This window comes from Lynx rufus, unplaced genomic scaffold (assembly GCF_022079265.1).
Source record: "Lynx rufus isolate CCGP_SWC_20201006 ecotype Redwood Valley unplaced genomic scaffold, mLynRuf1.p SCAF_18, whole genome shotgun sequence".
Taxonomy (NCBI): Eukaryota; Metazoa; Chordata; class Mammalia; order Carnivora; family Felidae; genus Lynx; species Lynx rufus.
The window spans coordinates 38,295,744-38,318,606 of record NW_025814832.1 but is presented as its reverse complement, the minus strand read 5'-3'; the positions used below and the strand labels follow the sequence as shown (position 1 = coordinate 38,318,606).

Here is a 22,863-nt window from a genome sequence, read left to right as displayed (position 1 = left end):
AGAACCCATTTCAGAGAGAAGACGCTACTAAAGCCCCAAAGAATAAACTGTGTTTGACCCAAATTAATCATGATATTCTCATCCCCTCAGATAGTGACTGGCCTACGAGTGACCAGATGACCCAGTTCTGACCAATGAAATGTAAATAAGTCTTCTAATTGGGATGCCTGGAAAAGCTTTTACTTTCCCAATTAAAAAGGAAAGAGTTGGGGCACCTGGGTGGCTGTCGGTTGAGCGTCCGACCTTGGCTCAGGTCATGATCTCACGGTCTGTGAGTTCGAGCCCCGCATCGGGCTCTGTGCCGACAGCCTGGAGCCTGAAGCCTGCTTCCGATTCTGTGTCTCCCTCTCTGACCCTCCCCCGTTCATGCTGTCTCAAAAATAAATAAACATTAAAAAAATTTTTTGAAAAAAAAAAAGGAAAGAGTTTTGGCTGATTAGCTCTTGCTTCCTTGACTTTCTTCCTAACTAGAATGTGGACAAGAAGCCTAGACAGGAGTCACCTTATGAGCATGTAGCAGCAAGTACAAAAATAAAAACCCAAATACTAAAGATGGTAGAATAGAAAGATATCAAGAGCCTGGGTCCCTAACTATAGTTGAAATAATTATCCCAGCTCTGGACAGTCCACCCCCTGGACTTCTTGTTATGAGAAAAACAAACTACAATTTGCTTAATCCAATATGTTGGATTTTTTTTTTAAGATTTTATTTTCAAGGAATCTCTACACCCATTGTAGGTCTTGAACTCACAATCCTGAGATTCGAGAGTCACATGCTCTTCCAGCTGAGCCAACTAGGGGCACCCCATATAGTGGGATTTTTGTTTCTTGTAGCTGCACATATTTCTGATAGAATGGAATACATCAAGATATATAAGGAATAAAAACTGAATTTTAAAAAAGCACAGAAAATGTCTACTTCATAAGTGTAAAGGTGCTAAAAACAAATCTAAGTTAATAGAAGACAATCAAATTAGGAAGGAAGAATATTTATTATATAAACATTAAAATCTATACATTCTTAGCTGATGATATATACTTGATTAAAAAGTCTTTTACTTTGGATATATGCATCATTTCCTTCATCGTGGTGTCTCTACTTCTCAGATGTATTAACCCATTCTCCAAAGTAGCTTCAGTAATCAAAACTGTGAAGAGAATACTCATTTCATCATATCTGAGGGAAAAAGTAGTCAAACAAAACACATGAGCACAAATTAAATTGTAAATTCACCATACTACCAGCTTTAATTACTTTAGAATCCAGTCACTTTCCAGAGTCACAAAACTCAAAGGCAGGGCTTGAAAGGTAGACCAAAAAACTTTTTCAAAGTTTCCAAATTGTATTCAAAGTAAACTTTTCATAAAGTTTCTCTGAATTATTGTAATAGATGGAAAGTCGTAAAAAACTAAAATTTGAGAAATAAACACTGGTACCTCAACGCATCATTTGGGGTGAAATTATGGATGAACCTCAGAATAACTATAGCCTTTTGGTACTTGGATACAATTCAAGAAAAATTACTTTAGACTAAATTCTCTTATAATACTACTGTAACAAAGATCTTGGGTACAATACATTATACCCAAACCATGCTTGCTTAATACAGAACTTAGTATGCTAACTTATAGTTTCTAGTTCAGCAATAACTGAATATATTCGCACTGGCCTTCTTTCTGCTTACCCAGTTACACTACCTCATTGTTTTCTTTCTAGAATTCCATCAGCAATTATCCTATTTATCTATTTACTTGTTTACTCTCTACTTTGTCCCACTAGAATATAGGCTTCATAAGAACAGGAATCTTTTCTGTCTTGTTTATTGCTGTTATCAAAGTGCACAAAATATAGTAAGTGTGCTTAATAAATATTCCATTAAAAAGCTCTTGGGCTTTACCATTCAAAAAGAACTGTAACTTGATAATATTCAATTATCCTTCAATGACACAAAGGATAAGATTTTAGAACTCACAGGACTGGCAGGTTCAAGCAGCACCTTTCAGTTTTACATACAATGAAACCATTACTTGCTTTATCTATAGAAACCTGTTTTTCCTCTGACATCATCTGAAAGGCGTATTTTAACAAGTTGCTAGAGAACTGAAGAGAAAAACATAAAGCTTCCCAACTTTTCACCCAAAAGATAGTCAACACAAAAAGTTATTAAGATAACAAAATAAACCCAAAGGAGGGAAGAATGGATTATTTGAAAAACAGAAGGTAATGAAATAGTAGGGGGTAAGACTAGAGACAGAAGATCAATCAGGAGGGGCACCTGAGTTAAGGGTCCGACTTCAGCTCAGGTCATGATCTTGTGGTTTGTGAGTTCAAGCCCTGTGTCAGGCTCTGTGCCAATAGCTCAGAGCCTAGAGCCTGCTTTGGATTCTGTGTCTCCCTCTCTCTCTGCCCCTCCCCAACTCACGCTCTCTCTCTCTCAAAAAATAAACATAAAAAAATTAAAAAAAAAAAAAAAAAGATCAGGAGATTACTGCAAGAACCAGCCAGAAGAAAGACACTGTTGACTTTAACTTGGGCAGTGTACTAAGGATCGAGAGATGGGTCCAAGATACTATTCAGGAGGCAGGCTGGCATGTAGTGATGAACTGGAGGTGAAGAGTAAGGAAGAGGAAAGAGTTAAGGACGATAAATCCAGGAATGTGTCTGGATCAATTGGGTGAACAGAGGTGCTGATCACTGAAACTAGTCCTCTGTCCTTTGTCTGGGATGGAATTATCTTCCACTCAGCCTCAGAATGAACCACAACACAAGCAAGGAAAAGGCACTCCACTCATGTTCCCTCAGTCCTAATTCAATAAATGTGTCTAATACACATAAATGCATCCTTGATAAAATGATAAACTCGGGTACACATAGTCCATGACATTAAGTCTTAAAGCTGCACATAGTATGTGCTCAGATATACCTGATGAATACTGTTCCTGCTATAGCAATTAACTAGGGGCACATGGTTCTGTAAATGGGAGAGTTAGGAATAATTTTGTGTAGATATAAATAGTTATTTAGAAGGATATTTAGAAGAGATTTCTGTTACTCATAAAGAAACATCACAGGATCAAAACCTCTGAACACAAACAATTCTTGGGGTGCATGGGTGGCTCAGTTGGTTAAGCGTGCAACTTTGGCTCTGGTCATGATCTAGCAGTTTATGAGTCTGAGCCCCATGTTGGCCTCTGTGCTGACAGCTCAGAGCCTGAAGCCTGCTTCAGATTCTGTGTTTCCCTCTCTCTCTGCCCCTCCCCTGCTCAAGCTCTGTTTCTCTCTCTCTTTCTCTCACTCTCTCAAAAATAAATAAATGTTGGAAAAAAAAAAAAAAAGACAATTCTTACTTTGAATAAAGTTGTTCCAGTGAGGAGTGCACAGTTTCCAAATAACCAGGCCACACAGAAATTCCATTTTCTAGTAATTCACTAAATAGTCCTTGACAAACCTGAGAAAAAATACATAAAATTCAAATATGAAGGAAGTAAAAGTAGCTAGGATGATTACCCTGTTTTCATGAAACCACTAATCACCTTTTCCAGTGTTTAAAATGGGCATAAATTCTTTTAGTTATGGGATAATAGTGTTCACAATTCATATACTATATACTTATAAGCTGCATACTTCCTCTGGAAATGAAGAAATTAAGCACTGCAAAGCTGAATACTAAATGCAAATATTCTCTGAGAGAAAATTTTATACCAAATACAGGAATTTTTGTCATCATCGTTATCATTCAAAACACTAACAAAACCAAAGCAGATTCTGTTGGAGAAAAAACAGTCCAAAGCGCTGTGCTAACTGTGAACTCATCTGAGAGCAGGGCACTGAGCCCCAGGGTTGTACAACCATGTCAGGCAGAGAGGAAACAAGGGAGAAGTAGTCAGATGAGCATGATGAAAACGGGGACAACAGTGTTCCTGAAGCCAACTAAAGAAAACGTTTCCAGGACAGAATGACTGATTTTGGTGGAACGCTGTGCACAAAAGCCTGACTGGAAATACAGAAGTAGTAAGCAGTAATATTACATAATTTACATATTAAACAGTTTTCTTAACAAGCAATGGTGAAGCAAAACAGAGCAAACACTTTAAACATCCTTAACAATCTGGAGAAGGGTTTCTCCCCCTCTGAATGGTGACGCCCGATACTTAGCAGCATCCCTGGCCTCCAAGAGATACCTCTAGCACTCCTCTCCCCACAACTGACAACCAAAGCTGTCTCTAGACAACACCAAATGTCCCTGGTGGGGAGGCTGACCATCGCGGACTGGGGAGTGTGGAGGGAGTGCCTGAGCGACAGTACTGTTTCTCAAACTTCAGCTAACATTAGAATCCCCTGGAGGGTTTGTCAAACACATGTTGCATCACCAGAGTTTCTGATTCAGCGGCTCTGCGGCGAGGACCAAGAATCTGCCTTTCTAACAAGTTCCGAGGGAAAGACCGTAACTAAGTAGGTGGGTGTTAAGGTACTTGATATTTTGGGGATAGGTGAGAATATAAATATTAATAAATCTAAGTAAGAAGTTAACAGAGAAAGGTAAACATAATTGTGGATTTTAACAGGTTAGTGGTTGACAGCAAACAATTTGCTCTTTTGGGGCACCTGGCTGGCTCATTAGGTTGGATGTTCGACTCTTGATTTCGGCTCGGGTCATGATCTCGTGGTTCATGGCATCAGTCCCCACATCAGGCTCTGTGCTGACAGTGCAGAGCCTGCTTGGGATTCTCTCTCTGCCCCCCACCCCCCGCTATATATAAACTTAAAAAATTTTTGCTCTTTTGGAAGGTAGAAGAGAAATGGCTCTAAGCATGATTAGGTGCTGAAGACATGGGATAAGGACAATACCCACACCATGAGTGAGAATACAAATACACCATGCAGCCAATATGGAGACAATCTCACTGGCATAGTGAAATTAAGGATTCATCTCCATTTTATCCAGTAATCCCATCTTCATGTATATAACCAGCAAAAAACCCTTGCATAGCCCAGAAACTTCTGTCATACTGCTGAGGGAAAAAAGTTAGAAACAGAGTAAGATATACAACATGCTCCCTTTTGGTAAATTAAAAACACCCACGGGACACAATACTATTATATTCTTACACGTAAACAAAACCAAAACAAAACAAGGCCTGCAATTACAATGACAAATATTTAAGGAGCAGAGTTCTTTTTTGTCCTTCAAGCAAAAAACCCCAAGGAACTTCTACCTACAAGGGTGCTGGGGAGTCCGCCATGACCCCAGGGGGAAAAGTGCAAGTTAAACCATTACCTTCCCTTCCTCTGTGTGCACTACCTGCCCCTCCCCCCAAGACCTCTCCACAGGACCCTGAAGAAAAAAGCTGGGTGAATCTTGCTAGGGTCCTTACTCAGTTGCTAGATGGGTCTGAGTCACCCAGGACCCAGCATCACTGTGAAGGGGGGTCTCAAAAGAAACTAAAACCACCCTCCTGGCTTTTCTCAAGAGTATTTCATTAGGCTAGATAGATTAGAAAAACCAAAACAAGATTACAGATCTACAACTTGTGTTTATATCAACAGGTATCAAAAGTGTTACCTTAAAATTGTAAGTAGGCAAGAAATAACTCACTAGACATCTGTACAAATATTCGGATTACCAAAACTATGCACACTCATTTAAAAAATGCAACTCTCACTAAGCATGACTTAACAGTAAAATCCGCTGAACTGTATGCAGCTTCTTTTATATACTATAGTTCCAATTATCTATAATTAACCATAGAATTTATCCATAGCCATTTAATTAAATTTTTTAAGAAGCTAATGAGGGATGCCTGGGTGGCTCAGTCAGCTGAGTGTTCAATTCTGGATTTCAGTTTAGATCACGATCCCAGGGTCATGGTATCTATCCCCAGGGCTTGGAATTCTCTGTCTCCCACTGCCCCTCTACCCCACTTCCTCTCTCTCTCTCAAATAAAAAAATATTAATTTAAAAAAATCAAACAAATCAAAAATTTTAAATGGCAAGCTATCCATTTGTTTGAAATAATGGTAATAATTAAAATCATGACATTAAAACTCATTTAACCCACCTGTCTTAATTCCACTGTTGGGCCTCTTCCCACATCCAAAGCAACCTTAACAGGGGCTAAACAAGGGTGAAGTTTAAGTACCTAAAGCAATTTAAAGAGGGGGGGGGGAAAAGACAGCACACCTTGTTTAAACATAACACAAGCACTAACAAACATAGAGCTTCTTAAACAGTAAAATCTTGTATGAAAACGGAAGCTAGCTGAGGTCAGGAAAAAATCATGTAATGATGTACTTAGCTGGCTATATCCAGCTGCTCATTGACTTCTCCACTTAAATGTTCTGCAGAAATAAGCTCACTTGCTACTCTCCCATTTTCTGACAACTCCATTTTCCCTCAATCAAAATGCCCCTTCCTGGCATCACTGCCTTCCCTACCCAGCCAGAGCCATGTGGCTTATCATTTGGACTCTTCTTTTGCCAAAACTTACCACTTTTCTTATTCATCCATCCACTCAACAAACATTGAACAGCTACTTAGTGCCAGAAACAGTTCTACATGCTGGGGACAAAACTCCCTGCCCTTCATGGAGGGGATAAACGGATAATAAACAAGTAAATCATATAGTTGAAGGTGGTATGGGAGGAGACAGGAAGTGCTGGTGAGTGGTGGATTGGAGAGGCTGTTTGCAATTTTTTTTAGTTTAACTTTATTTTTTTTTTGTTTGAGAGGGTGCACGCACATGAGCGGAGAAGGGGCAGAGAGAGAGGGAGACAGAATCCCAAGCCGGCTCCACGTCATGAGCACAGAGCCCAACATGGGGCTCAAACTCACGAACTGTGTGACATGGGAGATCACGACCTGAGCCAAAATCAAAGGTCGGGTGCTTAACTGACTGAGCCACCCAGGCACCGCTGCAATTTTAAATAAGGTGGTAAGAGAAGTTCTTCTCTCTGAAGTGACACTGGAGCAGACTTGAGAGGTGCAAGTGGGTCCTGGAGGAGGCGCATCCCAGCCAAATGGAAGCATGACCTGCATGTCTTAGGAACGGCAAGGAGGTCTGTGCTGCTGGAGCAGGAGTGTGAGGTCAAAAGGGAAGGGTTTTGTGAAACACTTGGGAGGCTTTGCCTTTTCATCTGAGTGAGCGGAGGAGTTTAGTGGAATATTCTGAGCAGCTGGGCAAAGTAACACGTACCTTTTAAAAGGGTCATTCAGTGCCAGAGGGAGGGGATGGTGGTGGCTTAGATCAGGGTGGAAGCAGTTGGTGGTAAGAAATGGTCAGACACAGGATATATTTTGAAGACAGAGTCCGATGGTTTTTGCTGACGGTTTGGATGTGGGATATGAGAGAAAGAACGGATCCCCCTTGTTTGCTATACATCCTATAAATCCCAGCCCCTGAACAATTCTATAATCCAACTTTAGGGGCCTATCAGGCTAAATGAACACTGCATAATAAATCACTTAGCTCTGCTGCGTGGTAGGATAAATTCAGTTTCCAGTCCCAGTTGAGTACCCAACATGTCGAAATTGATTTGGGGCAGCTCCCTTTTGCATTCAAGGGGGATATGAATACTCTAAATTCTTGCCAATTAAACCGTACTCCTCCCCAGTTTAAGTTAATAATCCTGCCTTCTAATTCCCTAAGAAAATAGAGGGTATGAGGAAAACTTCCTTCAAAGGCTAACCAGCCCTGGTAGCCTATCTATACAATCATTTCTCTCCTCCCTGCTTTTTCAAATAATTCCTTTTCAAGACCAATCCCTCCCACTTGTGTTCTTAATCCTGCCTTGACTCCTCATGTTTCTTCCAAAATCTTGCTCCATTAGTCATTTATCTTCTTTCCTCCTCTCTCTTGATTTTGAGCCCTTAAAAATGTCCTTTATCCAGGTCCATAGCTAGCTCTTATGATCTACTCAATAGCCACTTGGGGTCCGACTAGAAGCAGTAAGGTTAATACCACAAGTCTTACTAGTGTGACATAATCCTACTTAACACTCTGATACAAATGGAAGCCACTGAGGGAAAGGCTCAGGAGCTAAGAATCAGAGATTTCTGTCTACCTGTCTGCCAGGATCAAACAGAAATGCCTCTGGGATTACCCAATAGGAATGCCTTGTACTATTCTGTGAGAACCTGCTTACTATTCCTGTGGCCAGATTCTAAAAATCTGAAAAACAGTAAAATAACTTGCACTAAAAGAAATTTATTATTCACAGTTTGTGTTAGAAACCAAGTATACTAATAACATGAGTGAAAAAAACATATACTTCTAGTTTCCCAAGTTTATCTCTGAAATATTAAAAGCACCTTTCTATGAAGATTCTTCTTTCTTGTAAAGGAGCTCTCTGTTAGCTGGAAAGAATCGTAGAGATAAGCCAGCATGCCTCGGTCTAGATTTCCACTAACAGATAAAACATAAGGAACCACATTTTTTCGTCCATCTCGGCCCTTCATAGAAAAGTAGAACAAACATAAAGTATCATTTAGCAGAGCTATCTCTTAAAACTATAGACTTAGAGAATCAGAACACAAACTTACAAATTCATTTAAGAAAGTATCTACTCTGGGCCAGGCCTATACTAGTCACTGGACCCACAAAGATGGTTATGACACATTTCCTGCTTTCAGGGAGATTAGGATTTAGATTAGATCATTAAAGCTCAATTGACTATGTATTAGAACTGTCTTGAATTAAAAAAAAATTTTTTTTAATGTTTATTTATTTATTAAATTTTTTTTTTTAACGTTTTATTTATTTTTGAGACAGGGAGAGACACAGCATGAACGGGGGAGGGTCAGAGAGAGAGGGAGACACAGAATCTGAAACAGGCTCCAGGCTCTGAGCAGTCAGCACAGGGCCCGATGCGGGGCTCGAACTCATGGACAGTGAGATCGTGACCTGAGCCCAAGTCAGACGCTTAACCGACTGAGCCACCCAGGCGCCCCTAATGTTTGTTTATTTTTGAGAAACAGAGCACGAGCAGGACAGGGGCAGCAGGCAGGGGGGGACACACAGAATCTGAAGCAGGCTCCAGGCTCTAAGCTGTCAGCACAGAGCCCAATGTGGGGCTCGAAACTGAGCCATCCAGGGGCCCCATAAAACTGCCCTGAATTATAAAATGCAAAGGTTTGGGGGCACCTGGGTGACTCAGTTGGTTGAACATCTGACTTTGGCTGAGGTCATGATCTCACAGTTTGTGAGTTCTAGCCCCAAAGGGGCTTGCTGCTGGCAGCACAGAGCCTGCTTCAGCTCCTCTGTTCTGTTTTTCTCTCAAAAAAACAAAAACAAAAACAAAAAACAAACAAAACCTGTTAAAAATAAATAAATGAATAAAATGTAAAGGTTTTGTGTTGGGCCCCACTCCCAGAGGTTCTCAACTACCTGGACAAGAGTGGGACCCCAACATCACTACTTTTCCAGTGCTCCCTACATGAGCGTTATAATACAGATTATAATATTACAATAAAGTTCAGAAAGGCCCTTAGAGAAAAAAACAATTGGTACACTTAGGGATAGGGGTTTGGAGTATAATCTATGTAAAGTTCTTATAAGAAGCAAACATCTTTTAAAAACCTGCATTGGAGTTATTACTTTAAGGCTACAATTAAGAATGTAAAATATACCATAATGTATGATATAAATCAGATACTGATAAGAGACCGATTATTTCCTTCCTTTTATTTAAAAAAACTTTTTTTTAATGTTTATTTGTTTTTGAGAGACAGAGAGACAGAGCATGAGCAGCGGAGGGGCAGAAAGAGAGGGAGACTCAGAATCCAAAGCAGGCTCCAGGCTCTGAGCTGTCAGCACAGAGCCCAAAGTGGACCTTGAACCAACGAACTGTGAGATCATGACCTGAGCTGAAGTCAGACGGTTAACCAACTGAGCCACCCAGGCACCCTTCTTTCCTTCCTTTTAAGCTGATAAACAACCATCTCAAAATTTTTAAAATGTCAATTCTAAAAATTAAAAAGGTTCTGCATATAAACAGTTCTACCTTCATTCTTTTTTTTACTGTTATCACTGTCATCTGAACATTCATGTAATTCTGATACTTAAAAAATTTGTCAATCCTCAACTTCTACTATCCATGATCAAGCATAGTTTTTACTAATACATATATGTACTGACATTTTAAACCCATCTTTATGGCATATGGTACCGTAAAGATTAATGTAAATTTGTTCTCAAAAGGCAGTAAACTTCCTGAAATCTGGGATTCTATTATAACTCTATTAATTGACATCTTGTACACATTTATAGATATGATACTTAATATAACTCTTGAGGCACTGCAAGCTTCTGTGGTGCCATTTGAATTAAAAAAAGACTAAATTGTGTTTAAGTATTAGGAAGGCTTTAATGTTTTCATTTTTTAACGAAGATTTTATTTTTATTGTTACTTTTTAAAGTTTATTTATTTTTGAGAGAGAGTGAAAGACAGAGAGCAAGCTGGGGAGGAGCAGAGAAAGAGGGAAACACAGAATCCGAAGCAGGGTCCCGGCTCTGAGCTGTCAGCACAGAGCTCGACAGGGGACTTGAACTCACAAACTGCCAGATCATGACCTGAGCTGAAGTCAGACGCTCAACCAACTGAGCCACCCAGATGCCCCAAAGATTTTAAGTAATCTCTATACCCAACGTGGGACTTAAACTCACAACCCCGAGATCAAGAGTCACATGCTCTACTGTCTGAGCCAACGAGATGCAGCTAATGTTTTCTAATTCTTTGATAACTGGATATCCAAGGATGCCAAGGTATCCAATGGTAACTCTTCTTAGCTAGAATATCTGATTTCTTATACCATCCAGAATAAACTTCTTTCTATACTCACTTTGTTCTTCAGATGTTGCTGATCTACTTCACCATTCTCAAAAAAATCCCTCCAAGAATGTATTTAGATGTTAACTGTAAAATTTACTAAAAACAAACACCAAATAGCCCAAGAAGCCTTTCAAAAAAACATACTAAATAGCAGAAATTCTACTTATTATTTTATAACATGTTCAACTAATGATGAGCAATTTTGAGAACCACGGAAATGGAAGAGCAACAATTTAACGGTGAGTATGGAGAATTTTTCATGGAGATAGTGAAAAAATGAACAAAAATTAAGAGACTAATAGCCATAACAAAGAGATTATCTTCAAATTTCTAGTGATAAGACAGGGGCCCTGGCTGGCTCAGTCAGAAGAGCATGCCACCCTTGATCTGAGTTCAAGCCCTGTACTAGGTGTAGCGATTACGTTAAAAAAAAAAAAAAAAAAAAAAAATTAAATTCCTAGTCACAAGACTGATTGGTTTTTAACTATGATAATGATTATTTAACTATGACTATGCTAACCAGGTTTCATAAGAGTGCTGAATATCCCCAAATGAAATGTGATGGTGTTGGTGCTATGGGAAAATATTCAACAAGGAGAAGACTCTATTAGTCACCAAATAGCACATAAAAACTCCACCTGTCGCCAATCAGAAAATCTAAACATTCAAATCTGCAACAGTTCAAAAATGGGTCAGCATAGAGGCATTTGGGTGCCTCAGTCGGTTAAGCATCTGCCTCTTGGTTTCAGCTCAGGTCATGATCTCATGGTTTGTGGGTTCAAGCCCCACGTCAGGTTCTGTGCTGACAGTACAGAGCCTGCTTGGGATTCTTTCTCGCTCCCTCTTTCTCTGCCCCTTCTCCACCCCCACCCCCCTCTCTTTCTCAAAATAAATAAACTTAAAGAAAGGGTCAGCATGGGGGTGCCTGGCTGGCTCAGTCTGTTGAGCATCCCAGTCTTGATTTCTGCTCAGGTCATGATCTCATAGATCAAGCCCCATATCAGGCTCTGTGCTGACAATGCAGAGTCTGCTTGGGATTCTCTTTCTCTCTGCCCCTCCCCTCCTCAAAATAAATAAACTTTAAAAAAATTAAATGAAAGACTGGGTCAGCATATAAGAGGGCTCAGCCACAATTCTATCCATCCATGTGGCTTCTAAAACTTTGTATCCATGGGTACCTTGAAAAATATTATAGACATTTATAAAGAACCCTGTGTGATGGAAAGGCAAGGTTCCTTCTCTAAGAAAACTGTATCACCTGTTTAAATTTTGAAAACTTTGTTCCTTTTAGGATGTAAATGAAGCACCTTTCTTCTGTGGCCAGGGCTCAGTTTTGGTCAGCTGGCTAGTGTATCCAACTGGGAGAGATCCAGGGACCAACTTCTAGCCAGTGTGACTGGTAAAGAAGGGGACACTGAGGCCCAAAGCCAGGCTTTCTAACTAATCCTCCTTCTCTATATTCTCACCAGAGCACCTAGTGATGGGGGTTGTAAAGGGAGCGGGCAACAGCATATCTACAGTCAAGTTCTTTAGTCTTTCTTCCTTGTTCCTTCCCCTGCTTCAAACACTCACCTAGAGTGTCTGATGGGGTGGGAAGAGGGATGTATCAGGGCTGATCTTTGTATAACAATGGTAGGGACTTTGGTTACATACAAGAAATGAAAAATCAGTAACTGAAGATACTGGGAGCCAGGTTTCTCACTGTCAGAGAAGAAAATTATAAATTTGGAAAGAGGTGAAGCTAGAATAAACCCTGTGACACTAGACTAGAACTTGAAGAACTGGTGTGCACTCCTAGTTTTTAACAGGTAAATACAGACACAAATATAGAGTTGAGTGTGTAAACGTGTATGTACAGAATTGCCTACAAATATTTCTTAGCTGGGTCCACAGAAAGGGCCCAGAAACAATGATACCCACTTGCAAGGAGTACACCTTGTAGCAAAATCTCAGTTTTTAAATACATTTTCCTCTAATAAGAATTAAGGTTCCTTGGCCTGTTTCAGATTCTGTGTCTCCCTCTCTCTCTGCTCCTCCCCTGTTCATGCTCTGTCTCTCTCTGTCTCAAAAATAAATAAACGTTAAAGAATTAAGGTTCCTTGGAGAAATGGCTGACTCCACAGCTAGGCCAAGAAACAAGATGATCCTGGAACAACTTGTTGCTACAAAAAGTAAGGAAATGCTCAGAGAATGATAGAGGTATATCAAAAGGACCCTGGCCAAGTCTAGGACGATCTCAGCATCAAAATAAATAATGCTAGTAACAGATTATAACCCTCTGAGAGAAACTGGAATGGGTAAGTCCATATTTACAGAAAGGGGGAGAAAACTCTACCCCACAGTATACTGTTGAAAAACAAATCTAATAGAGCAATAATACAATTAATAATTATAATAAATGACACCATTTAGCAACCCTCATAGTAACCACTGATTTACACAAGAAACATCAACGCATGCTCCAACTGGTAGGTCAAAATGTGGTGAGAAACAGGTTATTGACATAGTCTTAAACTGTCTGCCCACAAAAGACATTAATTGCTCATTAATTACTAAGTACAAAGTATTTGTCAACTTCATATTGGAGAAACCTGGTAGCACGATCGCAACCAAGAGATAAAAGTTAACATCCACAGTAAAAAATCTGATTATCATTTGCCTTGTGATATGATACACTGAGAGGGCAGCACCATTTCTGTGGTATTCCTAGCAAAAACACATAAATCATAAGGAAACATGAGAGAAATTCAAATTGAGGGACATTCTACAAAGTAACTACAAAGACATACTCTTCAAAAATGTCAAAGTCATGGGGCGTCTGACTGGCTCGGTCAGTAGAGCATGCGACTCTTAATCTCTTGGCTGTAATTTCAAGCCCACATTGGGTGTAGCAATTATTTACAAATAAAATCTTTAAAAATAATGTCAAGGTCATCAAAGATAAAAGGAACTGTTCATCTGAAGGAAACTAAAGAGACATGACAACTACATGAAATCCTAGATTGGATATTGGACCTATGAAGGACATCATTGGGACAACATTTGAAGGATTAAGTGGATTGGATGGTAATAATTAGATTATCATTAACTTCCAGATTTCGACAGCTGTGTTGTGGTTAAGTAGGTGAGTGTCCTTGCATTTCAGACATATATACTGTAGTATTAAGAGGTCATGGGGCCCCATGTCTACAATTTATTCTCAAATGGTTTCAGAAGCGATCAGTTAGGGGTGCCTAGGTGGCTCGTTGGTTAAGTTGGCTGACTCTTGATTTTGGCTCAGGTCATGATCTCATGGTTTGTTAGTTCCAGCCCCACATCGGGCTCTGTGCTGACAGCAGTGCGGAGCCTGCTTGGGATTCTCTCTCTTTCCCTCCCTCTCTGCCCCTTCCCTGCTTGCATTCTGTCTCTGTCTCAAAATAAATCAATAAACTTAAAAAAAAAAAAAAAAAAAAGATCAGTTAGAGAACCTGGGTAAAAAATATATAGGAGCTTAATATAAAACATACGTGTAATTGAGACTCATTTCCAGGACACATGTTTAAAAGTTCATGGTCTCCTAGATTCCACAGGGTCTCTATTGGCTCCTTTCCCCATGGAAAATTGTAGTAAAGTTTATTTCCTTTTCGTCCCTCTTCGTCCTGACAATCACTGCTGCTGAAGTTAGATGGACTCTTGGCAAACTAGAAAAGAAACTTGTTTTATTAACTTGTTAAAATAAATGTTAAAAAGTAAAGTTGAGGGGCGCCTGGGCGGCTCAATCAGTTAAGTGTCCAACTTCGGCTCAGGTCATCATCCCGCAGTTCATGAGTTCTAACCCTGTGTCCAGCTCTGTGCTGACAGCTCAGAGCCTGCAGCCTGCTTCATATTGTGTCCCTGCCCCTCCCCCACTCATGCTCTGTCTCTCAAAAAAAAAAAAAAAATTAAAATAAGAAAATTTGTGGGGCACCTGGGTGGCTCAGTCAGTTAAGTGTCAACTTTTGATTTCAGCTCCGGTCATGATCTCATGGTTCGTGTGGTTTTGAGCCCTGCACTGGGCTCTGCATTGAGAGAGCAGAGCCTGCTTGGGATTCTCTCACCCCCCTCTCTGCCCCTCCCCTGTGCTCTCACTCTCTCAAAATAAGTTAAAATAAACATTAAAAAAAAAAAAAGGAAAGCTGCCTGAGACTTTCTATGCAGGAACTGAATGCAATTGGTCAGATTCCAAATAAAAATTATGAAGTTTAGTTAAATGAGTGAATATATTGCTAAAAATATTGTTTTTAGTTTGAAAGAACTACAGAGAAAAACTGTTGGAGCTATCTAACCTTTCTGAGGTCAGTTAGTAAGAGGGGAAGGTGACCATAAACTAAGTGGGGTAAAGAAGAAAGTGTATACTCACCATTCTTATCCTTTGTGGAGAGTTTGATTATTTGTAATTATTCCACTCAGTTTAGTGGGTGTTTGGGGATTTTAAGAATTGGAGAGAGATAAGACAATGGTGAGCCACACATGCTTACTTCAACTGTTTTCCCTTCAGCAGGTACTAAAACTTAATTATAAATTACAGAACCATTTTGACAAATACAGAGTTCATGGAGGCAGGGTACAAAAGTTGAAGCTGTAGGGTGTGCAAGGGTCAAACTCTACAGCAGCCAGGAATGCCAAGTGAGGGACTTGAACTCTATCTCGAATGCAAATGCTTACTCAACAAAAGCTTCTGAGCAAGAGAGACATCAACAGGTATCTTTACCAAAGAAACTTTTTATATGCAACAATGAAAATCATTACAAAGAGGTTTTTACTTGCATTTATCTATTCGTTATAGCTCTTACAAGCATAACGTAGCTACACCAAATAAAATTTTTTATTGTAGAGAAATATTATCTCTGACATACTAAGACACTCGACCTATTAACTATTAAATTAACGGTACCTTTCTCCACCACAGGAGTCGATGACGTAACCAGAAATCAAGCCACTGGCCTGCAGTTCTTGCTGAAGTAAACCAAACCAGTGAAGCCTCAGTCTTCTCACCGATTCTTTGGATATCAGAAATATCAGAGTTACTTACTTGGAAATTATATAATCTATCTGGATCAAAGGGAGAGTGACTGGTTCTTGACTACTTAAATACAAGGCCATGTTATTTGTTATTTTTCTGTACCTTTTAACACCATCAGGTGTCTGCTTAGTATCAGAAACAGGATGAAAACACACTCCAATCTGAGCAAGGCCATAAGGTAGCCTCCTGTTTACCAGATCCAGGCAATTAACATAGTGCTCCAAAGCACCTGTCAAAAGATAAATTCATCATCATATAAATCTATTCCATATACCCAAGTCATAAGGGTCAGTTTATAAACAAGTTAACAATATAATAATGCCAGCAAAGCGGTACAAGTAGCATGGAACTATTAAGGCAGATCTTAATTGATTACCACTTAGTTTTAGGTGGTTTCCCCACAACTTGATTTTCAAATCAATAAGAAAGTTGAAAGTATAGTACAATAAATATCTGTAAACTCTTCAGCTAGATACACCAACTGTCAACATTCTGCCACATGTTTTCTTGTTCACCCCAAAACATTTCAGCATGTGGCTCCTGAAATTATTCTTTATCATTACTGCACCATAAAATTAATTGTGATACCACAATTTCATCTAACACATGGTCAATATTTTATTTTCTCCAATTGTCACCCAAAATGTCATTTATTGCTGTGGTTCCTGCTCTGCATTTTTACCAGGTCTCTTTAATCTATTTTAATCTAGAACATGTCCCCTTGCTCCTCCCTCCTTCTCTAACTTTGCTTTTAATGACATTGACTTGACTGGAGTCCAGGACAGTCATACTCAAGATCTGGCTAATTGTTTCATTAATTGGGGTAAATCATTTTTAACAGAACTAAATACTACATAGTTGATATGTAGGTCTTCTTGCATTTTAACAGGAGGAACATAATTTCAAATTATCCCATATTAATGAAACCAAATTTGATTACCTGATCAGGTAGTAATATCCATTCCCCAACAACAGCCTGCTCAACAAACTTCCACCCAACATTTTAGAATCCATTCATGATCCTGCTTGAATCATTATACTGGGGATTGCAAAATCATTAGAAGGTGACTTTTCTGTCTTTCCTTCTACACGTATTTCATAGCTTCTGTAAAAACAATGTTTTTTCCATCCCTTTCCCCTACCGGCAGTCTCAACTATTTATTTTTTGATTAACACTATAAATTTCTGGGGCGCCTGGGTGGCTCAGTCGGTTAAGCCTCCGACTTCAGCTCAGGTCACGATCTCACGGTCCGTGAGTTCGAGCCCCGCGTCGGGCTCTGGGCTGATGGCTCAGAGCCTGGAGCCTGTTTCCGATTCTGTGTCTCCCTCTCTCTCTCTGCCCCTCCCCCGTTCATGCTCTGTCTCTGTCTGTCTCAAAAATAAATAAACGTTAAAAAAAAAATTAAAAAAAAACTATAAATTTCTATTTTTAATGTGTTATAATCTATTACTATTACTAATTAATATTCAGCTGGATTCTCCTTCAAGCCATTATCTGTGTCCCTGTGATATAACTCTACTAGTCTTCAAGTAATTCTTTGCTTTCTAGCACCATAAAATGTCTCAAACTCACTTTGTACTTTCCCTGCCCCAGATCTGGGATTAGCCATTTCTCCAAGCACTGGTTCATTTTAAAAATCAAAGTCTGGGTACTAGTTGTGTTTATTGCTATTGTCATTACTTCTAGGTCCTTTCAAAATGAAGAAAGTTAAGAAATGTTTTTCAAAATTATGAGGTCATACTAATATTAATATAATATTGCTGATTCAAATTTAACATTACAAAGTTTATCCTTGCCTTCTTTTATATTTGTATCTTTTATATTATATTTGTATCTCTTTTTTCTTACAGCGAAAATCTTGGTTCCTAATAACCTTAACCTATCCATCTACTTGCTTTATCATCTAACATATATGAAACAGCTTCAGAATTATATTTCCAACATTTCTATTTGGAATAAATCTAAATTCAAGAGTTCTTTGTGGTTCTTTATGCACTGAGATGACATCCCACTAAATGACAGCATTGTGTTCAAATTACTTGAGATTTCCACTTCTGATAATAGCACACTAGCCTGCTGATAAGAAAAGCTGGTAAAGAAATTAAAAAAAAAAAAAAATCTGTTTAAAGACTATCAAGGCAGTAAGGACTTGTGGGTCCAAAACATGGAGAGAAGAGTAGAGCAGAGAGGTGAACCCAACAGTTATTGTTGCTTTTCTAACGCTCAAGTAGCAGAGCTGAGAAGCTGAAATGCTGAGAACTTCCTGACAAGTTATGGGACTGGAAAGTACAAAAATTGTAGTTCCGGGCTCCTGAAGGAGGAGGTGCCAAGGTAAACACTCCAGCCTTTCATGAGGGACGTTCAAAGAGCTACAGTGTAGGAGTAAAGATGAAAACACTTAAGACCAGCCTCCAATAAACTCAATCTTGAATTGCATTAAGAAGATATGCTTCCACGATAGCTGCCTGCCAAAAGCAAAAGTAAATCCTCCCAGGAAGAAGAAAACACCACCAATATCTCAATTTATCTCTCCAACTTATACACAAATTACAGAGAATATCAGGAGAAAAGTCCAATGACCAAAAGCCGGAGATACAGACACTAGAAACAGATACATCTCGGTCATTAGACACAGACTTTAAAATGTGATTGTGTTCAAGAAAGCTGATGACAAGATGGGGGAAGAGGTTTAACATGTGTAATTTGTCACAGAAGGACAGAAGAAAGAGACAATTAACAATAACAATATCTGGAAACAAAAACATAAAAGACAATAACAATATCCAGAAACATAATGGCTGAGAATTTTAAAAAGCTATTCATAAGTAGAGGCTACCAAAGTTGTCCAGACCTGAAATAAAGAAAGCAAGGACCTTGGGAATAGAAAGTAGCAAACTGGGTAAGTCTGAGCTAAAAACACCAGTCAATTAAAGGATTCTGCAAATAAGTGGTTTTAAATTTGCTAAAGAAAAGGTCTGATATATCAAAAGATGTTTTGATGAATGGGCATCTAAGCGAGCTAAGTTTCATTTTCTAATAGGGAAGAAAACATTGATTTGTTTTGGACATAGTAACAAGTGGTGATTTAACTCCCCCAGAAAAAAGACATGGAATAATTAAAGTAGCACAAATCAGAACTGTCACAAATACTCACCAGTTTGTTTTATTAGGGAAATCTTTAAAATATGGGTACTAATTTTCAGACAACCATGGACATTGGGTTAAGTTACTTTATAGTGCCACCGGCACTATATTTTAATTTAATTAATTAAAATAGCAAGGATAGCATTTTGCAAAGATTAGAAGCTGTGGCTGCAAGTCTGTCCTGTAAAGAACCGTTATTTTTTATTTTATTTTATTTTATTTTTACTTTTTTCAGAATCTCTGCTACCATGTTCTATTTGACTCCAAGGGCAAATTGTGACCTACAAATTTCTGTGTATTCACTCAAGAATTATTTATAAAGCTTGATTAGTACTATTATTTTTTTAACTGACTCAAAAATCACTTAACGGGCACTTCAAACAACTGTAGACCAGTTTTCTGTAAGAAAAAATTGGGGGAGGGGGGATTTTCATTTTGCTCTAGAAAAATAAGCTTTTGATTAGTCTATTGCGTGTAAAATTAAAGATAACTAAGTATTTACAAACGTTTTGGTAACGTCGAACAAATGACTCACATCATTTAATTTAGGCCCGAATTCTGGAGCTGCTCAATTGAACTCTAGTGTTGTCCAGTCAAATGGACCAGTTTTCTCCATGGTAGGAAGTCAGTATACCCAACTACATCAAAAAGATGAGAACCAGACAGATAATTTCCTTCCCACGTGAATACAGGGCCTGTTGCAATTCGCGAAATCTACCAAGACTGCCTTTCCACCCCATCTATTTTGAAGCATGAAATCGTGAAGCATACCGTGAAGAAGGTTCTCCCGTAGTTTCCCAGAAGTTTTTAGTAAATTGTCAAGAAATGCTACTAGCTGTTCCTTACTCAGCTCTTTGTCTTGCAAGAGTTCGCGTAGAGTTGCTGCTGAAACTAACCTGAAGGTACTGTCCCCGGGCAGCAAAGGGCCTGGCTCATGGTGCAGGGCGTCTACCGGGAAGACCTGCTCCCTTAACACCACCACGGAGGACCACCATTCTGCCGCCAGGTTCTTCCGCAACTCTATGCCCAAGGGGCCAAAGCCGGGGTGGCACCCGCTCAGAAGAGAATGTCGGCTAAGCTGCCGCCTGCTGCCGCTGAAGAAATGCCTTCTCTGACAGATCTCTAGCAGCTCCTCGCTCCCCTCACCGGACTCGGGGACTTCGGTCGGCTCGCTCCCTCGGGGCAGCTCCGCTTGCGACCGCAGGGGCACTCCGAAGGAGCTACTCCCTTCCGTCAAAGGCTCAGGCTGCCCCCCATCCACTCGACCTCCAAACCCAGACAATAGGCACCTGCAGACTTTCTGGCAGGCCCTGACTGCAGCACCAGAACGCATCGCCCACGGGAGTTAAACAGCAGTATCCTATTAGCTGGCTGGTCCCGGGAAACGGCCACAAACGTGAGCCCAGGAGCCAACTGCGCAGGCGCGACGGAAGTGCGCGGACGCCCGGCTGGCCACGCCCACGGAAGCGCGTCCGTTTCGGTTGTAGCGGCTGCAGGCCTAGGCCAGTAGCTATGGCCGGCGCAGACCCGGTACCGTTTCTCGCCTCAACCAAGTTCGGCCCCTACTTTTTAGCCATCATTAGCACCGATAAAGATCATCCTCGTCTACTTTGCACTATCGTGCTGTACCAAGTCCGCTTTGCTTCTCAAGTGTTTTGCAAATCACATCAAAATACTTGTGTTCGCCAAATCGCCATTTAAATACACCTTTTCAATCTCAGGTGTTTGCGTAAATAACGGTTACCTCTTTTAAAGTCTTAGCCCTTTATGGATTAGAGACACAATCTTTAGTTGCAACTCCTTGTAAATGTTACCGCTACCCCCAAAGAGGTTCTCTGCTCTCTGGGGTTGGGGTTGTGTGACAGGGAAGGGTATGGACCTTTCACATTTTGGGAGTGGTTCTCAAAAGGGAGTCCTCGGCCAGCAGTGCCTGCACCCCCTGGGAACACTTTTGGAAAAGGAGCCCTGTGACCTTCTAAACAAATCCTCCAGGTGAATGTGGAGGCACACTGATAATCAGTGGTAGAGGCAAGTTTTCCCACTAGAGGATCCTTCCACAGGTCCATCAAAGCGTAATGCGTGAGTACCGGTCTCAAAACCAAACCAGGATTACCTAGCAGGCACTTAAGACTTCACAATTTTCATTTCCACACTTAGAGCCTTTAGAATTGCCCAAATGGTGGAAAGGTGCCTCAGCCCGAGGAAAATTGTTGCTTCCCAAAGCCCACAACTCCAATTTCTAAGCCTCCCTTACAGCAGTTAGGGTAACCTTGTAAGACTAATTTGGGTTAAGAGACACAAGCAACTGGATTTCACTATACTACACCAAACGGCAGTTTGTGAAAGGAGGGTACAATGGCTGAGGCAGTTGAATTAACCTAACAATAGTTAAAATTTATCAGGCTCAGAAACTCATTCCATACAAGCACATGTGCATTAGTTTGTAAAAAGCTTTAAGACCGTATTGCGTATTGCTTGTAATTCTATTACAAGAACTGCAAAGCTGGGCTCTATCAGCGTGTTTTCCAATCAGGAAACACCAGGGAAGAGGCCTATACGCAAATAAATAAAAGCGAGAACGGGGAGAAAAATCACATTTATTAGTTCAGACAACCACAGGCTGGACACAACACACATGCTAAAAAGTGGACTGTCTTAAAACTTACTTCAAAGGTAAATAGGTAAATGTTTTCCACAGCCCCACAATCATTTCAATAAATGTTTACAAATTAAAAGGCCGTTAGACATTAAACAGTAAAATATGTAATAAATACTCCAACCTACCCCAAAAGCTTCTTAAGTTAAAAGTCATAATGAATTTGACTAACCATGCTATTGAAAACTGTTCAGTTACTAGACAGGCTGAATCAGTTTTCAATGTATTAGTCCTAAAAATACCAATCCCCATCCCCCACCCCAAGCAAATTCTAGTTAAGTTTTACATTTTAGAGATAAGGCATTGACACCAATTAAAGCCTCAGTTTAATAATCAAAATTTAAATGAAGTCTCATTAAGACCTCTCCTCTCCTGACAAAAAGGAACATAAATACCAGACTGTCTGGGAAGACATTCAGACCTATTTCTAGTCATAATTGAAATGTAGTATTAGAAAGGTTGGTGAGCCAAAATTATATTGAAAACCACCACCCCTCCCTTGACCTTTCTAGAAATAAAAACCCATGTTGACCCTAAGAAGACTTGTACAATGGTCACTGTGCTTTTGGTTATGTTGCCTCCTCTTGGTTAACTATTAACTTCAACAAGATTTTTGTTTATGAATAGACCCTCCAGTCTGAAGTCTTTAGAATTCCCTGAATTATTGGAAAGATATTCATGATTTCCCATATAACTAGTTAAGAGCCCCAGCAAGCCTGAAGACTACAATCTACATAAACTGAAACTTAGCTCTTAGCCAAATGTCTTACAAGGTGTAAAGTTTTTAGCTTTAATCACCATTTCAGTTAATTCACAGTAGAGCCAAGAGCAAAAATATAATCTATTCTGAAACAGCAAGCTATTTGGAGCTTTTCAAATGATGACATTTTACAAAGGAATAAAGTCCTCCATGTTGCTCTCACATGAAGCACTTTGAGGGTGGGGCTACACAGTTGGTTATTTCCTACCTTAATCTCACTTTACCATTCTGCTACCAGGCTATTAAATGACTCACCTGATGAGGTACTTACAAAAAGCCTTGATGCAATTTTGCCTAAAATTATAAATTTAAACTCATTTTACTTCTTGCAATATAAATAGACCGTTTTAAGGAGGGCCTTCTGATCTCCCCACTTCCCAAACTTAAATTATAGAAAGGAGCAGTCTTTTTCGTTTTTATGGTTAAAAAAACA

General features: G+C 39.7%; 1 protein-coding gene across 5 annotated transcripts; it reads right to left on the bottom strand.

The window, feature by feature from the left end:
- Positions 1-973: 973 nt before the first annotated feature.
- On the bottom strand, positions 974-22,829 carry POLG2 (DNA polymerase gamma 2, accessory subunit). Of its 5 annotated transcripts, none has more exons than XM_047081593.1 (8): positions 19,786-22,829; positions 15,972-16,098; positions 15,741-15,846; positions 14,335-14,508; positions 8,310-8,450; positions 6,061-6,141; positions 3,349-3,449; positions 974-1,177 (listed from the first exon to the last, which is right to left on the bottom strand). In XM_047081593.1, the coding sequence occupies exons 1-8, from the start codon at positions 20,345-20,347 to the stop codon at positions 1,012-1,014; spliced, it is 1,458 nt and encodes a 485-aa protein (XP_046937549.1). In that variant the 5' UTR covers positions 20,348-22,829; the 3' UTR covers positions 974-1,011. The 5 variants fall into 5 exon arrangements, with proteins under 5 accessions (XP_046937549.1, XP_046937551.1, XP_046937550.1 ...); XM_047081595.1 differs by having other exon boundaries at positions 974-1,148; XM_047081594.1 differs by lacking the exon at positions 6,061-6,141.
- Between the last annotated feature and the right edge of the window lie 34 nt (positions 22,830-22,863).